A 16,058-nucleotide genomic window follows, 5' to 3' on the forward strand; every position below is an offset into this window, starting at 1 on the left:
TAGTTACAAAGCAGTAATTGGTAGAGGGCTGAAATAAGTTAGAAGTGTAGGTATGCTATGAATATTTCATGATGAGGATGCAAAGGTAAAATTGTAGAGGTCTCTTATTAGAACTTTTAAACTGAGTGTTGAAAACAGGTAAAACCAATTCTAGGTCTTTGAAATTTTTTTTTAGGGGAAAAAAAGGTATGTTAGATATGCTACTAAATAGTTACTTGATCTTTCTGCTCAGAGTAGAGAATGTTTTGGACTGCAAGCCTGATTGATGCACCCATCTTAACAAGGGGTGTTTTCATATTAAAGAGTTCTTGCAGAGGAATACTGATTTTTATATTTCTGTATTTTGCTATACCTTGTCTTATTTGCAGAATGATTCTATATAATTTGAACTTTTTTAATAGCAATAGTCAGGCAGAAAGCGGAGTTTTTAGCTGCTTAGTCAGGGTTAAGGTTATGAGAGCAACAAGAATGTCATGGCAAGATGCTGTAATGCAGAGATGTCTTGGTATTTAAATACGTTTGTTCATGAAAATTATTTAAAGCGAAATGGGAACTTGCTTTGAAATAACTATTGTATTTTTTTCTTGAGGTGCCTCACATAAATCAAGTGCCATGATGTTTGAAAAATCACAAAATACAGAAATACCATCTTCCTTCTTGTCCACTGAAATGCTTGCAAAAAACAGTAGCAAAAGGGAAAAAAAACTGCACACAAAAATTCATGTAGAAAGGGAATCCACTGTATCTCTTAATTTTTGGTCATAACTGTTCCTTCTCCTCTTTGTCAGTGTTAGCAAGGGTGTTCTACTGTTACTCAAAATCCTTTGCTTTAAAGCTGAGAGGAAGCCAAAGCTGAAAAATGGATTGCTTTGGGTCTTTGTTTGCCAACCCGGGGAATGAAAAATAGTAACTTTGCTTCAGTGTTTCTGTGATACATGGTTGAAAGAAGTTAGTATTTCTTTGTCTCCTATTTTTCTTAGTTAGATCGATTCAAGGAACCCCCTGCATACGGACCTATGTGTGACATCCTGTGGTCAGACCCGTTGGAGGACTTCGGAAACGAGAAGACTCAGGAACACTTTACTCACAACACAGTCAGGGGGTGCTCGTACTTCTACAGGTGAATATTACCACTTCAAATGGGTTTCTGTACGTGAACTTGTTCTGGTTTTGCAGTATAAATGTTTGCTTGAAGTTCGAGGCACTACTTGGGTTATTGGGCCTTTTTTTCTGCAGGCTTGCCTTGTTTTCAGGTAAATTAATGTTTGATTTATTTGTATCTTGCTTTCACCCAAAACTGGGAAACCTAAAATGAAACCCTAAAATGACTTAATTTTATTCGCCAAAGCCTGTGTATTTTGCTTATTTCTGTTCTTGTAAGTTAGGGAATGAATGTGTCACTTTTAAAAAGGGATAGGTAACTACATTTCTGGTTTGAAAATTAGAACTTAATTTTGACTGAAAGATGCCAGAGTTGGACAACTCGCTACCTATTGCTCTGCAGGGTAAGTAAAAACTGTCATTTCCCCCACATGGGTACTTTTTTTTTGGTCTCAGTTTTATCAAACTTTTTTTGTTTATGTTTGGAAATAGTTCTCCCCAAGAAATTCAGGATTTGAACAGCATTGGTTAAATGGGACTTGCTAAGAGCTGAAAAGCAGACAAGTGCCCGTAACATTCTTGCAGAAACATGTATGGACTTAAATGCAAAGACAGCAAGTTGTAATTAATCTCTGAAATCATTCCTTTCTATTGATGTTTGTTAGTAAAATACAACTCTGAAAATACACCTGAAGAAAACTAAGAGTAATGGGGATAGAAGGACATCTAAAGCAAATCTGTGGGTTAGTTTGTGACTATTTAAAGGAAGCTTTCTTCTCTGTTTCTTTTCTGCTTAGTGATAATTGTCCTTTAAGCACGGGGCAGGGTTTGTGTCTTTCTCTGTGTAAAGAATCAGTAGACTCTCTCCTGTACGTTAAAGGAGTGGATTTTCTTGGTTGCCAGGGGATGTCCTGCTATCCACTCTTTGGGAGTGGATAGCAGGATAGCACAGGGAGATCAAAGCAAGCAACGAGCAGTTCCCTTTTCCCACTCCTGCCTGGGTGCCCACTGCTGCCTTTCTCCGTTTCCAGTGGTAGGCGGCTTGGTTTGTAGACCAAGTCCTGTGGACACCAGGCAGAAGACACCCCATTAGGTGCGCTTGAGCTGGTGATGAAGAACCTGTCAAGCACTCCTTCCATTCTCTCTTCATCATAGGACAGGTCCCTGTTACCTCATGAACAGTGGTGGTGATTGTATTGTACCGTCCTCTGACAGTGGGGGGGGGTTGAGGGATTTGGGCTCGTTGTTGTTGTTGTTGTTGTTACAGTAGTTAAGAAGAACTTACAAGGAACCAGAGTAACAAAACCGGCAGGGGAGGAGGTTAAACGGCAAAAGGAGTAATGTATCCAGTGAAATCGTAATTAAAAAATTCATTTGCATTCAGGAAAAATGTTGAAGATACTATTGAAATGTTAAGAGGTTGTTGAGCCTTTTGGAGGGAGCGGTTCTGCTTCAGCCCATGCTAGTGACATGCAAGTCTAAGTTTTCCCAACAAGCTCAACAGAAGTGAGGAATCCAACTCTTTTAGTTACCTTAGACAATCTCACCTTGAAAGTAGCTGACCCGTAGCAGTTTAGTAACACATTGAAAGCAAGTCGATGGCTTCCACCCGTAAGCAGCAGACAGAGCCGCTAGAATCAAACCTCCTTGTTGGCAACGTTAGCAGGAAGGTAACAGATGCTTTGACTTCTAGAAATTAGTTTTCCTAGTCCTTTCTTCAAGCCCTAATTGCTGCAGCATGGGGACGGGCTGAGGACAGAGCGGTTTGCACTGCAGCCTGGGCTGCCAGCACGCACCTTTTGTGGGCAAGTCCTACCGCCGCCTTCGGATCGATAACGTCTGGAAGGTGCTCGATAAATGTGTTTGGTCTTATTATGAAAGGAGGTGTCAAACTGTTGCAAACAATTGATCTGTGCAGAAATGAGGGCTAAAATCATTCCTCTTCCTCTCAGTAGCACCGAACGCTGGCGCCTGCCTGGGACTCCCAGGCACTGCTCACTGCAAACAGTGAGTAATAGCAGCTTTCCCTCCTGAACCTTGCCTACAAAAGTGAAAAGGCTTGCAAACATGCCTTGTGCTTAGATACAGGGCTGCTTATATACTGGAACAACTTTTAGACTTTAGGGGTTTTTTTCCCCAGAGCTCTGTTTCTTGCTGTAAAATTTCCCTAAAATATATATCAGTTTTCTCCTGAAAATGTATCAGATCCAGTCTGTGTCCTGACTCATATTCAGAAAAGTGCATATTTCAGGAAAAGAGGAAATATTTGGAAGATACCTAATTGTCAGGTCATGTGTGAGGGACATGTAACTGCTTAATGATACGAGCAGATGGGCAGCTTGGAGTCACGTTATCTGAGATTATGTAAAGGCAAGTGTTTCTCTTGAAAGAAGTGCTTAGTTGCTCTGAAAGGTCACTAATCGCTTACCTAATGATAATCCCTAGCAAAAAAAAAAAAGTATTCATCAGTGTGCAACATCTAATTTTGTTTGCCTTTTCTAGGTACTTCCTGCGAAAAGGAGCAAATTTCCCTAAACAGGCAGCTCAGCTTGTGAAGGAAGGACTGAATCATGCAGTCCTCCTTCAAGAATGTCTGTTGACAGGATGGACTTTGTTTATTCTTCAGTGAATCAAACTTCAGCTTTTCTTCAGTCATTTCCAGAAAGGAAAGTTAAAAGATAGCAATGGGCATTTTGAAGGAAGGTCAGGAAGATTTCAGGCATGCACGTGAGCCAGGGGAATGATTTCTAGATGATTAAGATCTCTTAATCAATTGCAGGAAATAACAGTAATAAATAACTTTCATTTTCATTAGGATGGCAAGTTTCAAGTGACTTTTCTCTGATTCAAAGTTATTTCCTGTAACAAAACTCTATGAGGAAAGTAACAGTAATGTGGCTTTCTAACTGTGTGCATGCAACATGTTAACGAATCTTTCCAGCTCAGTAGTACATGAAATCATCTCCATTCAGCCAAAAATTACTTGTGAAACATCGAGCCATTCATATGAGGTAAATACATGCAAGAAAGTATAAAGACTGTAGCTTACGGTAGTCTGACAAGCTTCTCACTGCATTTCTTAGGTGATGGCTCACGTACAGCCTATTGGATTTCAAACTGATTCAGTTTTTCTTCAAGAAATTTCCTTTTGTGTAAGAGTTCTTGAAACTGTTACGGCTAGCACTGTAAAATGTCAGATCTTGAAACCACAGGCCCTAACCTGTCATTTAGAGATGTAAAGAACAGTCAGCTTAATTTTCAAGGGTGCTAAGAGTCAACACTTAATGCACGCCTTTTGCATCCAGCAGCATTTCACAGTGTGGATTGTCAAAAGTTATGGATCCTTGGAAATAGCAATGGCACGACGCCACAGTGAAAAGTGACTGTGAAATTTAAGTAAATCTTGGAAATCTATTAAGTTCTCTGTACCTTAAAGTGAACAAAGAACAGAAGTGAGGAGATTTCATTTCCCCTTTCTGAAATTTAAGGTTGTATGTCCTTTGCAGTCGTGGTCATGTTTGATGCAGTTTCATAAAAAGGTACAAATAATTAATGGAGTGCTAGTTGTGTAAATTGTTTTTTAAACAATTGCACTAGTCATGTAAATTGGTTTTTAAACAATTAAATTAGTGAAGTGAAGGCTTTCTTTCACCCTTACCCAAAATAATGTTCTATTCAGGGAACATCATGAACAAGGGGAAATTAATTTGTCTCCAAGTGATATTTCCCCCTTCCTTCCCACCCAATTTTTCAGCTGATCCAGCTGGTAAAAAAGTTTTCCTCTTTGTTTGTCAAATTATCTAGTTTTGCCTTGAATTTATTTAGTGAATATTTATTTGCACTTAGCTGATTGTACCAATCTTGCCAGTGACCCATTGCACTTATTTCATGGACTGGTGGTACAGTAAATCTCGAGCATTTCTATAAGAAAGGTATCTGGCTTGGCAAGATATACTGCTACTTATCGTCTTGAGAATGGCTTCCTTCCATGATCAGAAAGCTTGAAGAAGTTAGCTGGACTTTTTTTCTCTCTGAAAATAATATTAACTTAGGGAGAGACAGCCACTAAGTGGGTTTAGGCAATTGTTGAGGCATGGAGAAAACTCTCTCCTTTCTAAGCCACACTAGGATGGGGAACTTCATCATTCCCATAAGATTTACTGGGTGGATGAAGAATTAAAACGTTCTTTCATTGCATTGGGACAAAGTTACTATGAATGTGCACAGTCTTAACCATGAAAAATTGTGATTGGATCCGTGCCCAGCGTGTGTCATTTCCTTTGTGTCAAAGCTTTGGTAAAGAGCATCGGGAGTTTGGCTGCACCACTGAGCTAATTAGCAGCGTCTTATTCTATGTAAAGTGTATCGAGGGCTTCCTATCAGGAGTAAGCACATGTGGAAGCTTAACACGTGCTTTCTGGGATCATTTATGCATATAAAACCTGGTTAATTGCTGACTGCTAACAAGAGCATGAGAGTGCCATGAGCCTGGCCAAAGTCAGTGGCCTCAGAAGTAGAGCAGGTAACTCAGAAGTTTTCTGCAGGCGTGATGCTCCAGCCTCCTGGGTTTTCCTAGTGAGTTTAATACGAGTTCTTAAGGAATGCTGAGCTTTATAAAGCTGTTTGGCTGTTGACTACACTGTTACTTTTTTCAAAAGCAACAAAAAACTGAAGGCAGAAACGGTTAGCAGTGGCAAGAGTGGCCAGCATTGCAGATTCCTCAAAGAACTTCGTTAGCCAGCCTTGGACAGCAGTGAAATGATTCGGCATTATGGATGCTCTGTGGTAGAATAATAATTTTGGCCCTGCCAGCACATCATTTCAGCGGTTTACTTTACATGCGTGTTAGGTTTGTGGGCATGCAAAGACTAGAGAAATGCCTGCTAAAAGCTTTTGAAGGCTGTGGCGTGTTTCACCTCAGGGTGTGAGGCACAGGTCTATGAATGGTTTTTTGCAATAGCAGCATTTTAAACAGATCCTTTTGCCCACTTTTCCATTCTTCCTTCTCCCAGGCCAGAAGCTTTTTGCTGCCCTCACATTATCTGCCCAGCTGTATTGGTAGAATTACTCGTGTGCTCCGTCAGACCCGGGAACACATCCAATTCCGTAAAGAATGACTCTGCAAAAAAAAAAAAAACCAACTGTGTTTATTTGTTCTAATCCCATGCAGTTCCCTGCTCTGCTTCTCAGCGCGGCTCTGCAGACAGCACAGCTAAGGGCAAGACAAAGCAGGTGGAAAGAGATGTGCTGGGAGCTGCCTAGGACAGCAGAGCAGCACAAGCCTTTGCCTTTGGAGACTGAAGCGTGAGGTCAATGGTTATATGTGCATGCAATCTCAGAGAAGCTGTTGAGCTAAATTTGAATGTCCTCTTTCTAAAGAAATGTTTGCACCTCTGCTTTAGTGGTATGATGAAGGATATGAAAAAAAAAATCAGATTAAATCTATCCAGTTTTTCCAGCTATTGGTGGAAGAGCAATTTGAAAGCATCTGCCATTTTCGTTCATGTTAGCAAAGTATTGCTTCTCTATCAGAACTGCGTAGAAGTAATCAGTGATCACGCAAAAGCAACTTTAGAACCGGTAAACTATGCATGAGGCATTTTGATGAAAAAAGGATGACGAAGTAGGGAATATCACAGTCACATACTCCATGGAGAATAACATCTCTCTAGCTTAGCGGTGGGGTATTTTGTTTTCTCTGTGAGTCACTGTTCTTCCATGATTCAGCATGACACATGGATCACAGGCAGAAGGCTGGGTCGTTCTGGAAGAGCCTGTTGCGTGCGGGGGTTCTGTTTGTTTGTTTTCCCTCTTGGCCAACTGCTGTATTTCTGGCTCATCTGAATTACAGTCTGGGCTCTGCAAAGCAGGGCAAGGAGGAGAATGTTTGTGGAAGGGCAGCGATCAGAAAAAATAGTAGGGAATTTGATTATAAGATGCTAATTTTCATTAGAAAGATTAGAAAAAAATATTCCTAGCAAAAGTCTTTTCTGCAAGAGCTTGTTTCTGATAACTTTTGCCATAATCTCTGTTTTATTGGCATTTTGCTGGACTTCCTACTGTTTACCTGGAGGGCATCTATTTTTGTGTTGAGGGAGATCATTTAATATGAAACTGCATTTGGGCAGGAGCAAACTGATATTAAGAAAGTGCTGGAAATTAAAGCCCTGTATTTATTGTCACAACTGGTATAGCATATGTAATAGCTGTATATTGTGAAAACTTTGCTTTTCCCCAGCCCCTGCTTCAAGTAGCTGAAGAAAATGTCTGAGAGTTGCTTTGCCTTTTTCAAAGTAAAATATCCAGATGGTCTGGTCATGGGTTGTAGTGGTCTGGGTAATATGAGTGCTTGCTCATTACAGATACCATGCTGATCACTTAGAAGAAAGACAGCAGCCAGATTATTTTTGTGTGTGTGTGTATTTGTGTGGAGCACTATGTGGCCTCTCTGCCTTTCTAGGTATGGGCCCTGTAGAATCAGACACATTCTTCTACTAGAAGTCTATTTTCCATGGATTTATGAAGAATAAGATAATTATGGAATAAAAAAAAAATTAAAAAAATTGTACTTTGAAATGGAAAGAAGAACCTATCGTGTCTATTTAGGAGCGTTTTTTACCACTTCATTATATCTTCTTTAAAAGCAGTACTTAACACTGGATGAAAAGAATAACTATGGGGAAAAAAAAGTAATAGGCTAGACATTTTGAGCAGCTGTACTGATAATGAACATAATCAACTGTCTATCAGATTTCTCATTATAGACCCCAGTTTTCAGAAGTTAATGTAAAAATTTCTAAACAAAATGTACCATAAGTCTACATTTAGTCACAATTAATTATGAAAAGAAGTGTATGCAAATTAGTCGCCCGCAGAGGCGATCAGCTCCAGTGCAGGCGCCTTCTGCAGCGGAGCGGGGGCTTGTGGTGCATGGCGGGAGGTTCCTGAGCCAGGGAAGCCCCAGGGGAGCGCAGAGACCGGCCAGGAGCCAGCCGCTCTCAACCCCGCTCCCCCAAAAGGCGGTCCTGGGAAGCGCTGCAGCCAGGAGCGCTGCCAACAGGGCAGGCAAATAGAGCATGGGCACGGCAGTTTGCGCAGGAGGGCGCCTCTTCGAAGGAGGGACGTTCCACTGGCCAAGCGGGAGGCTTGAAGTACACATAATCCAGCAACCGGGCACCATTCTGCCCCAGGTCAAGGGCACGCATTCTGCCTGACCCTCAAGGTGGGCACTCGTCTGAGAGCAAGGGCTGCAGCTCCGGCTGGGGGGGGGTCTTGCACCATCTACCCCAGCGGTGGCTGATGCCTCCACCCAGACGGAGCTGCTGAAGGGAGAGGCTGCAGTGCAGACATCAGGCTGCAGGGAAGCGCCCAGACCTTTCTCCTAGGGCAGGGGCAAGGCAGCAGACCTGCCTGCAAAAGGTGTGCCCAGGCAGAGGACCTGCTGCAGCAGGCGGCTGAGCTGCAGGAGGTGGTGAGAAGGCTGCATAACATCAAGGAGGCTGAGAAGGAGTTAGATAGCTGGTTCCAAGCACAGTCTGCAGTGGACCTGTAGCCAAACAGCCAAAAACTCACCCACTGGCACACACAGAAGGGAGGGGGGCCAATAATGCAGAAGAATGGATGGTTGCAATGGCAAGGACCAGCAGGAGGAAGAGACTTCCCCCGAAGCCTGAGGTGCCCTTGCAGAACCACTTCACTGCTCTGCAGACTGAAGAAGAAAATCCCGTCACACCAGGAGAGATACTGGAGCTGAGTGAAGCAGCCCGATCTGCTGCCCATATAACAACCAGTGCAACAGTTTTGACTGTTGCTCTCCAACTTGCCCAGCAATGAGAAGAGGGAATTACAACATCTTCATGTCCTGGGCCTCAAATCCAGGAAAATCTGTCTCCCGGTCCCAGTCTCAGGTCAGATGTTGCTCTGGGGCAGGCTGTATTCAGGAGGCAGCCCACTTCTCCACCCGTGCCAGACCTGCCTTTCCACCATGTCAGCTTTGGAGCTACGGCACTTGGAGCTGGTCAGGCTCAGTCAGATGGAGAGGGCACAAGAGAGTAGCAGCTCAAACTTCTGTGCCTGGCCAGCAACTTCTAGTACTGGAAGTAAATTCAGATAGTGACAGGAGGTGGCAACGTTTGGTTTCTGCTCAGGTTTAGTGTTCTAAATGCAACTTGTTTAAGCTGCTAGCAAGAATGGAGCCATGCTGCATCCTTGGCAGTGAGGACCATTAAATTCAGAAGTGCCTTTCAGACATAGGGTCGCTGGGCTGCAGGGATGTAGATGAGGCCGCCTGCTACCTTGCAGGGGTGCCCGCTTCCCACCATGCTGACAGGTCATAAAACATAAAGCAGTCAGCTGAATGATTGCTTGGTTTCAAGGGTGGGAAATAAATTTGGGTAAGGCAAAACAAATTGTATAGGACTGGCCCGAAGAGGGAGAAAAAGGCAGAGCGCTAGGTGCCATCTGAATAAAGACTCTTTCCGGCCCCTTAGATGTTTTTAAGGGGCACGGTAAGGTTTTGCCACATGTGAAGTCATTTTTATTCCAGCTCCACTTCTCCTTTACCCTTTCCCATGCACATTCTTTGTCCTGTTTAGCTCGTGCTACAGTTGGCTTTTGGCAGGGGAAGCTGGGAAGCTTTGGCTTTCTTGGGTTCTGTATTAAATTGTAACAACAGGAGATGAGAGGTTTTGCTTCCTGTCTTGAAGTGATAGACGGCCATCATGCTTGTTATCCTTGAATACAGGCATGGAGAGTCATCAGCGGCTTAAAAGCAAGAAGCAAACAGTCATTACAGAAAAACCTAAACTTACTTCTGAAAGCAGCAAAATTGAGTCATTTTAAGTTTTGTATCATTTATCTAAGTGTAATTTTAAATAGCTTTTTTCTATCAATATTTCCTACTGGTGCTGTCAAAACTGCATACAGGTTATGCTATGTTTTGTTTTTCTTGCCTGTGTGTTTCATACATGTTCAGTGTCTTAAACAGTAAAGAACAGGTTTCAGGGTGCCAAGGTTGTAAGAAACTGCTCCTCCATTCTCCTTGAAAGCAACGCTGTCCACGTGCAGTGAAAAATATGATAGAGAAATTCTCACCATTTTCACCCAATGATTTTGTTTTCACTTATAGAGCAGAACATGTCTGGAAAATACATATTCGGTGGGCACACTTTGGGGGTTTCAGAAGTTACAGAATTTACATTTTAAGCTGCCAAGGGGAAGGCTAATTCTTGTTTACCAAGTTCAGAAGATCAAACATCGTCAGTTTGGAGATCGATTTGCTGTTCTTTCTATCTTTCTCCTTCTCTTTCCGCACACCTGCCTATCACCTGCTGTCCATAAGCAGCCTGTGCTTGCTGTAGTTAGTGGGTGAGGAGGTTTTCCATTGCTAGCAAGCATTATATAATTTTTTTCTTTTTCTGAATACACTGAAACTTAAAAGTATAATAAAAGCAATTACTTTCTTTCTGACAAGCAATAAGGTGATTGTTGCAACTTTCCAGCGTTCCTCTCCACGCAGTTGTACGGCAGGGAAAAAAAAAGGCGCTGCTTCTAGCGTTGCCTCTACTGAAATCTGTCTGCAGAGCAGGGGCTGATTCCATGAACGATGCATGCTGGATGAAACATTTTTTTTGAAAGCTAGAGCTAAATGTACTGCTTCTGATAATGCCCTAACAGGTGCTATTGTTTCCTTCCAACAGTTACCCTGCTGTATGTGAATTCCTACAGCACAATAACTTGTTATCTATACTCCGAGCTCATGAAGCCCAGGATGCTGGGTAAGTATGTGTGGAGAGGGGGCACTAATAATGAATTAATGGCTTACCGTTGTCAAGCGGAACAAGGAAAGAATAAGCAACAGAATGAGAATGAACAGGAAAACTTAAAATTAGATTGCAACAGCTCTCACTTTTTATTAATGCTGAAAACCCATACACTAGCATTAGAATGTCTTTTACATGATTGTTACTGAGTTACAGGACTTAATGAATCCTCACGTATCCCACTTACTTAGCCTTAGTGATTTTAAGTGGCATAAAATGACCAAAAGTTATTTGGATGCCAAACTTGGGAAGAAAAACAAATTCAGCTCAGAAAAAGATGTTTTCTAAATGTGCCTGTGACTTCTGATATGCTGATTGATGCGATGCCTGGGAAGCGATTGGGCTCATGAAGAACTGTCATCTCTTAAGTCTTTCATACCTACATGAAACTTCTGGGCCTCTTTACGCTTTATCAAGAAAATAAACTTGTGGAACTCAATAACCAAAAACGATTTTATGCAGGAGTATCTTTAATGAATTTAAGGAGTTTATTAAGACACTCTGTACAGAAACAACCTAGGTCAAGCACCCAGTGGTGTTGATGGTTCCCTTATGAAACTATTGCCAGTGTAAAGATTTTTTTTATGCCACTTGAAAAAATTATTTAAAATGACCTATTATTGAAATTTACTATAGTTGTGAGATTTTAATGAAGGACTGGTATCTGAATAAATAGCTTTGCATATCTTGCATAAATTATTAATGTGTTTATTTGGAGGTAGAAACTTTACCCAACCTGAATAGTAATAAAAGATAAATTAGCGAGATTGTAGAAATGAGGTCGATATTCACTATGCATATAAAAAGCTATTCTGAATGTTTGAATTATCACATACTTAAAAACTTCAATGCAATTAAAAGCAAGCTATTACTCTGCCAAAAATAACTGGCACGAAATACCTGAGGGTAATGAAATTTCATTTTTATTGTATTGCTTTCCAATAAAGGGTGAAAAATCAAATTTTGTAGAAGGGATTGCATTTGAAACTGTACAAAGATTTCAGTGCAGCTATTGTGGATGTTTGCCAAATTCTTCAGTTTGTTGTAGCCGAAGAGTGAATAACAGTATTTGGTGTTACTTGTGTCTTAGTAAGACAAAAGTACTGTTTGGTTGGTTTGCTTCCAATTTCTTGCAGATTTAACACTTGATTGATTATATGTTGGTCCAATAAGTCCTTTATTTTTCATAAGGCAGCAAGGTTAGGTAATGAAAACATGCAAACATTAATAAACTGGCTAATAGACTGGACGAGGTTAGACACAGCACTGAAAGAAATATTGGACCCCCTGTTTCCCCTCCTCCTCATACTTTCCACCTCTTCTGGCCTTGCCATCACTTGCGTGCCCGGAGAGGGCAGGCAGCTGGAGGGTCATGGAGGACGTGCACTTCTCTCCTGAAGGCAGCGCCCTGCGTCTCCAAGGCACGTGCTGGTGCTTGCCTTCACCCGCAGTCCCACGGAGGGGAAGTTGGGGAACGTCCTGGGGTGCGCATGCATAGAGGCCACCTGGCCCCAGGGACCAGCACTGAGCCAATTCATGACAAAAACCGCCTCTGGCTCACTACATTTCAGGTGGAGATACAGCTTTTGAGCATGGTGTGCATCCCTGGCCATCCCAAATGGGTATAATGAATAAGCCTACAGGAAATCTTTTTTTCCCATGGCTTTAAAAAGTATATATGCATGTTTTTCTGTCTTGGCATTTGTTAACAGCTGGTGCAGTAATGAACTAGGGGGTTTTGCACTATATTTGGTCAGTGACAAATACACGTGTACAACATCAGGCAATAATTAGTAACTTCTTTTTCCTTTTAGGTATCGTATGTACAGGAAAAGCCAAACAACAGGCTTCCCTTCACTAATCACAATTTTTTCAGCACCGAACTATCTAGATGTATACAATAACAAAGGTAAGAATGTAATCCCTGTTAATATACAATAGACTGTACTTCTCTTTACTCAAATATATTACGTTGGCTTTCTTTTCACTCCTTTATTTAGCAGTTCTTGCCCACTTTCTTCCTCTATTTATTAGTTCATGCCCGTTCCATTTATTACATAATCCAAATCTAATTAAATTTATCACCAGCAGATGTATGCCTCTGAACATAACTGTAGATTCTAATATGCCTTAGGATATTTCTGTATTTTGACTGCAAGTTATTAAGTAAATGTTACACAGGAAGCAAAACTGAAAACAGCTCTATTAACTAAGAGAAGTATATTAAGAAATGCTGTGGGTGAGGTGTTCAGAGCCCAGTGTTCCTTATAATTAATTATTTGTCCCTTTGCTCCTTTCCAATAAAATTAATGGGGTTCCTATATGCAGCCCTCTAGCCAGCTAACAAACTTTGACAGATCATCAGTGGATAAAGCATGGGATAGATACTGTCTGAGTTCCTTTGTGTTTTGGGGTTTTTAATCACTTGAAAACTATTAGCTAGGAAATGAAATATCATTAGCCAAAAAAGATGGTTAGTGCACAAATAAGCAGTCACTGGTCGCTCTATAAAGACTCCACTGAATACAAGTGTTTGCAGTTTCTCCGAGTTTATTAGTTTATTGCATTCCCTGAAATCTCCTCTCATGAACTGGAAAAAAAAAATCATGTTTCTAAAAATAAAGCATTCTAATAAACCTGTCCTCCTGTATCTTGAAATGGGCAGTAGTGTTTACTTTCTTGTATTCCAAGGAAAGCTAAAGTTATTTATGTTCTTCTGTGAGCAAAACAAAATATTTTTTGTCTCAATGATATTCTTGAAAGTAGCTCCATTGCAAAGACATCAGTTTTTCTTGAGAAAAGACATTTTTAATTTGCATGCTTGCCTGCAGAGGAAGTAAGCAATTTTTAAGTATTTTTTTTTAAACTTGCAAAAGAAAGCTTCTTCAGGCATCATTTTAAATTACAAAACTTATAATCTAAAAGCTGTTACGCTGTTAACTGTATGCAAGGGAAGGAAACACTCCACTGTTAGATAATGGGGTTTGTACACTTTGGCATTCTTAATATGCGTGTTAACTTGTGGGAAAATTAATAAAAGCATTCTGCAAAAAAACCATGCAAGCAGAGCTGTCAGTAGCTACTTTTGTAGAAGTAAATAATATAGGGACTCTGCTAGTAACCTAAAAAGCACAGGAGGAAACAAGGAATGCACTAATTTTCTTGGTGGCATCATTGCTGTTGGTGGAAAAGTGTGTTTGCTCTCTGGGTTGGCTGCTTGGGGTAGAAGGCAGACGGCTGATGGGTCTGTACAGGGAAGGTGACAGAAAGTGTTCACCTTTTGTTTCTTGATGCATGGAGGCGGTTCTGTGCACGTGAAGGCAAGGGGGGAACAATGTGAGATTTTTGTCACGAAGGCCAACGTTAAATGTAAAGCAAAGATTTGTGATAGTCAAAACCTTGAATTTGGAACCACAGAGGTCGGGGTGGTGAAGAGAAGTGCCTCTCTGTTATCTCAGTTTCGGAGGAGGGGGTCATTTCCCTTGTTCCAGGGCGCTCCTCTGTGGCAGGCAGGTCTTAAAACCAGTGGAAAAGCCTTTTCTGGTGAAAGGCTGCAGGGCATCTGCTGAGAGGTGCTGGCTATCTGCCATCACAGCTGAATTTTGGGTGTGCTGCTGGTGATACCTGCTCCGAGTGAGCTCAGGCAAATCAGCAGGAGTGGGAGATCGGCACTGGTGTGCCTCTCGAATGTATGACTTGTTGTAAATTTAGAGGCTGACCTTTAGCAGCTTTGTAATGAATTTCTGTTGGGTTTAACTGCCTCCTTTTCTCTCACTAGAAGTTTTGAAGCATTATTTCATGTGGCTGATTGAACTGGCTCTTGGCATTTAAAGTACATCATGCATAGATTTTCATGCTGCATTGCTCATGCATCTTCATCTGGGTAGCATTTGGGTGCTTGCTTCCTCATCTCTTCAAGAAAGAAAAACACCATCATCCTCAATCACTCCAAAACGTGGCTACTTGTTGGCTTCCTTGATTTACAGCAGATGAATTAACTAAGAACACAGAGCTTCTGACTGACTTGATTTCAGGAGGCGAAGGAAGGCTTTTCATCCAGAGGTGTTACAGGACAGTTGCTCTAGCTGACTCATCATGCACTGGTGCAGAACCTGATTGATTTTGCAAGTCATTTGGGGTTTTGGTCACTGTCAGTCCTTAGAAAAGGAGTTACTCTCCTACTAGTAAGTGCTGTCCTTTCTAGTATGCATTCTTAGTATGCTTCTGGTTGTCACTTAGCTAATAAAGTCACCCTAAGTAAATTCCTGAGAGGCTCCATCTCCCACTGACGTGAATGGGTGTCATTTTTAAATGCAGTGTTCTTGAAGATAAATAAAGTTGTTTTAAAAAGCTGTGAGGGGCTAGGAATGCTCATTTTCTACCCCAGGTTGATAGTTCTCATACCCGTTAAGGCAGATGTACTTTCTTGTACTTCTTCAAAGCACTTCAGAAGGAGTGGGCTTGGTTGTCAACTTTATCCAAGGGCTTATTTAGTCCCTGCTGGAGAGCAGCCTCTGGGATCTGATATGTCCTCAAAGAGCAGTGGGGGAGGCAACATTCCCAGAGCAAAAGGAGGTTTGGCAGGAGTAGCTGAAGATAAGCTACCCAAACAAGACCATATTCAGCATATCTGCTGTTAATAATGCTGCTGTGGACCCTCTGCATGGGCTGTCTCCCACCACGGGAATCTCTTTTGGCTTTGCTCCGCTGGATTCTGGCACCAAAGGGAGTTTTTTGTATCCTTTTGGTTACTGGCCATCGCCTCGTGAAGGCTGTGTGTGTAATTCATCCGTCGTGTGGCTGCTGGTCCTGTCGCAACCCCAGCCCACACACATGCACAACTTCAGGGGCCAAAGTTAGGTTTTTCAATTAGGAGGCTCCTGTCAGGGGTTCCCTGTGCAGTAAATGCAGACAGAGAGAGAGAGGCACTTTCGGGGGGTGATTCAGAGACTTAGAAACTGCCAAGATACAGGGAGCCTAGTGTCCCTCCTCTTTCCAAGACTATCCTTCTTCATTATTGTTATTAATGCCTTCCATATTCATTATAATGGAGAGCATTGGCAAAGGGGAGGAATTTATACATACACTTTTTGGCAACTTCTGAGCTTCTGTTCAGTGTCTTCATAGCTTTCTGAA

The 16,058-nt window shown here is 41.7% G+C and overlaps 1 protein-coding gene across 1 annotated transcript in view; it reads left to right on the forward strand.

The window, feature by feature from the left end:
* PPP3CA (protein phosphatase 3 catalytic subunit alpha) overlaps positions 1-16,058 on the forward strand; it is a 126,111-nt gene that overhangs the window by 79,610 nt on the left and 30,443 nt on the right. The window contains exons 6-8 of the mRNA XM_035890346.1: positions 981-1,120; positions 10,800-10,877; positions 12,737-12,831. Coding sequence (XP_035746239.1) covers positions 981-1,120; positions 10,800-10,877; positions 12,737-12,831 — 313 coding nt within the window. The remainder of the gene's footprint in view (positions 1-980; positions 1,121-10,799; positions 10,878-12,736; positions 12,832-16,058) is intronic.

The sequence above is a fragment of the Egretta garzetta genome, unplaced genomic scaffold (genome assembly GCF_000687185.1).
Source record: "Egretta garzetta isolate BGI_Z169 unplaced genomic scaffold, ASM68718v1 scaffold72, whole genome shotgun sequence".
NCBI lineage: Eukaryota > Metazoa > Chordata > Aves > Pelecaniformes > Ardeidae > Egretta > Egretta garzetta.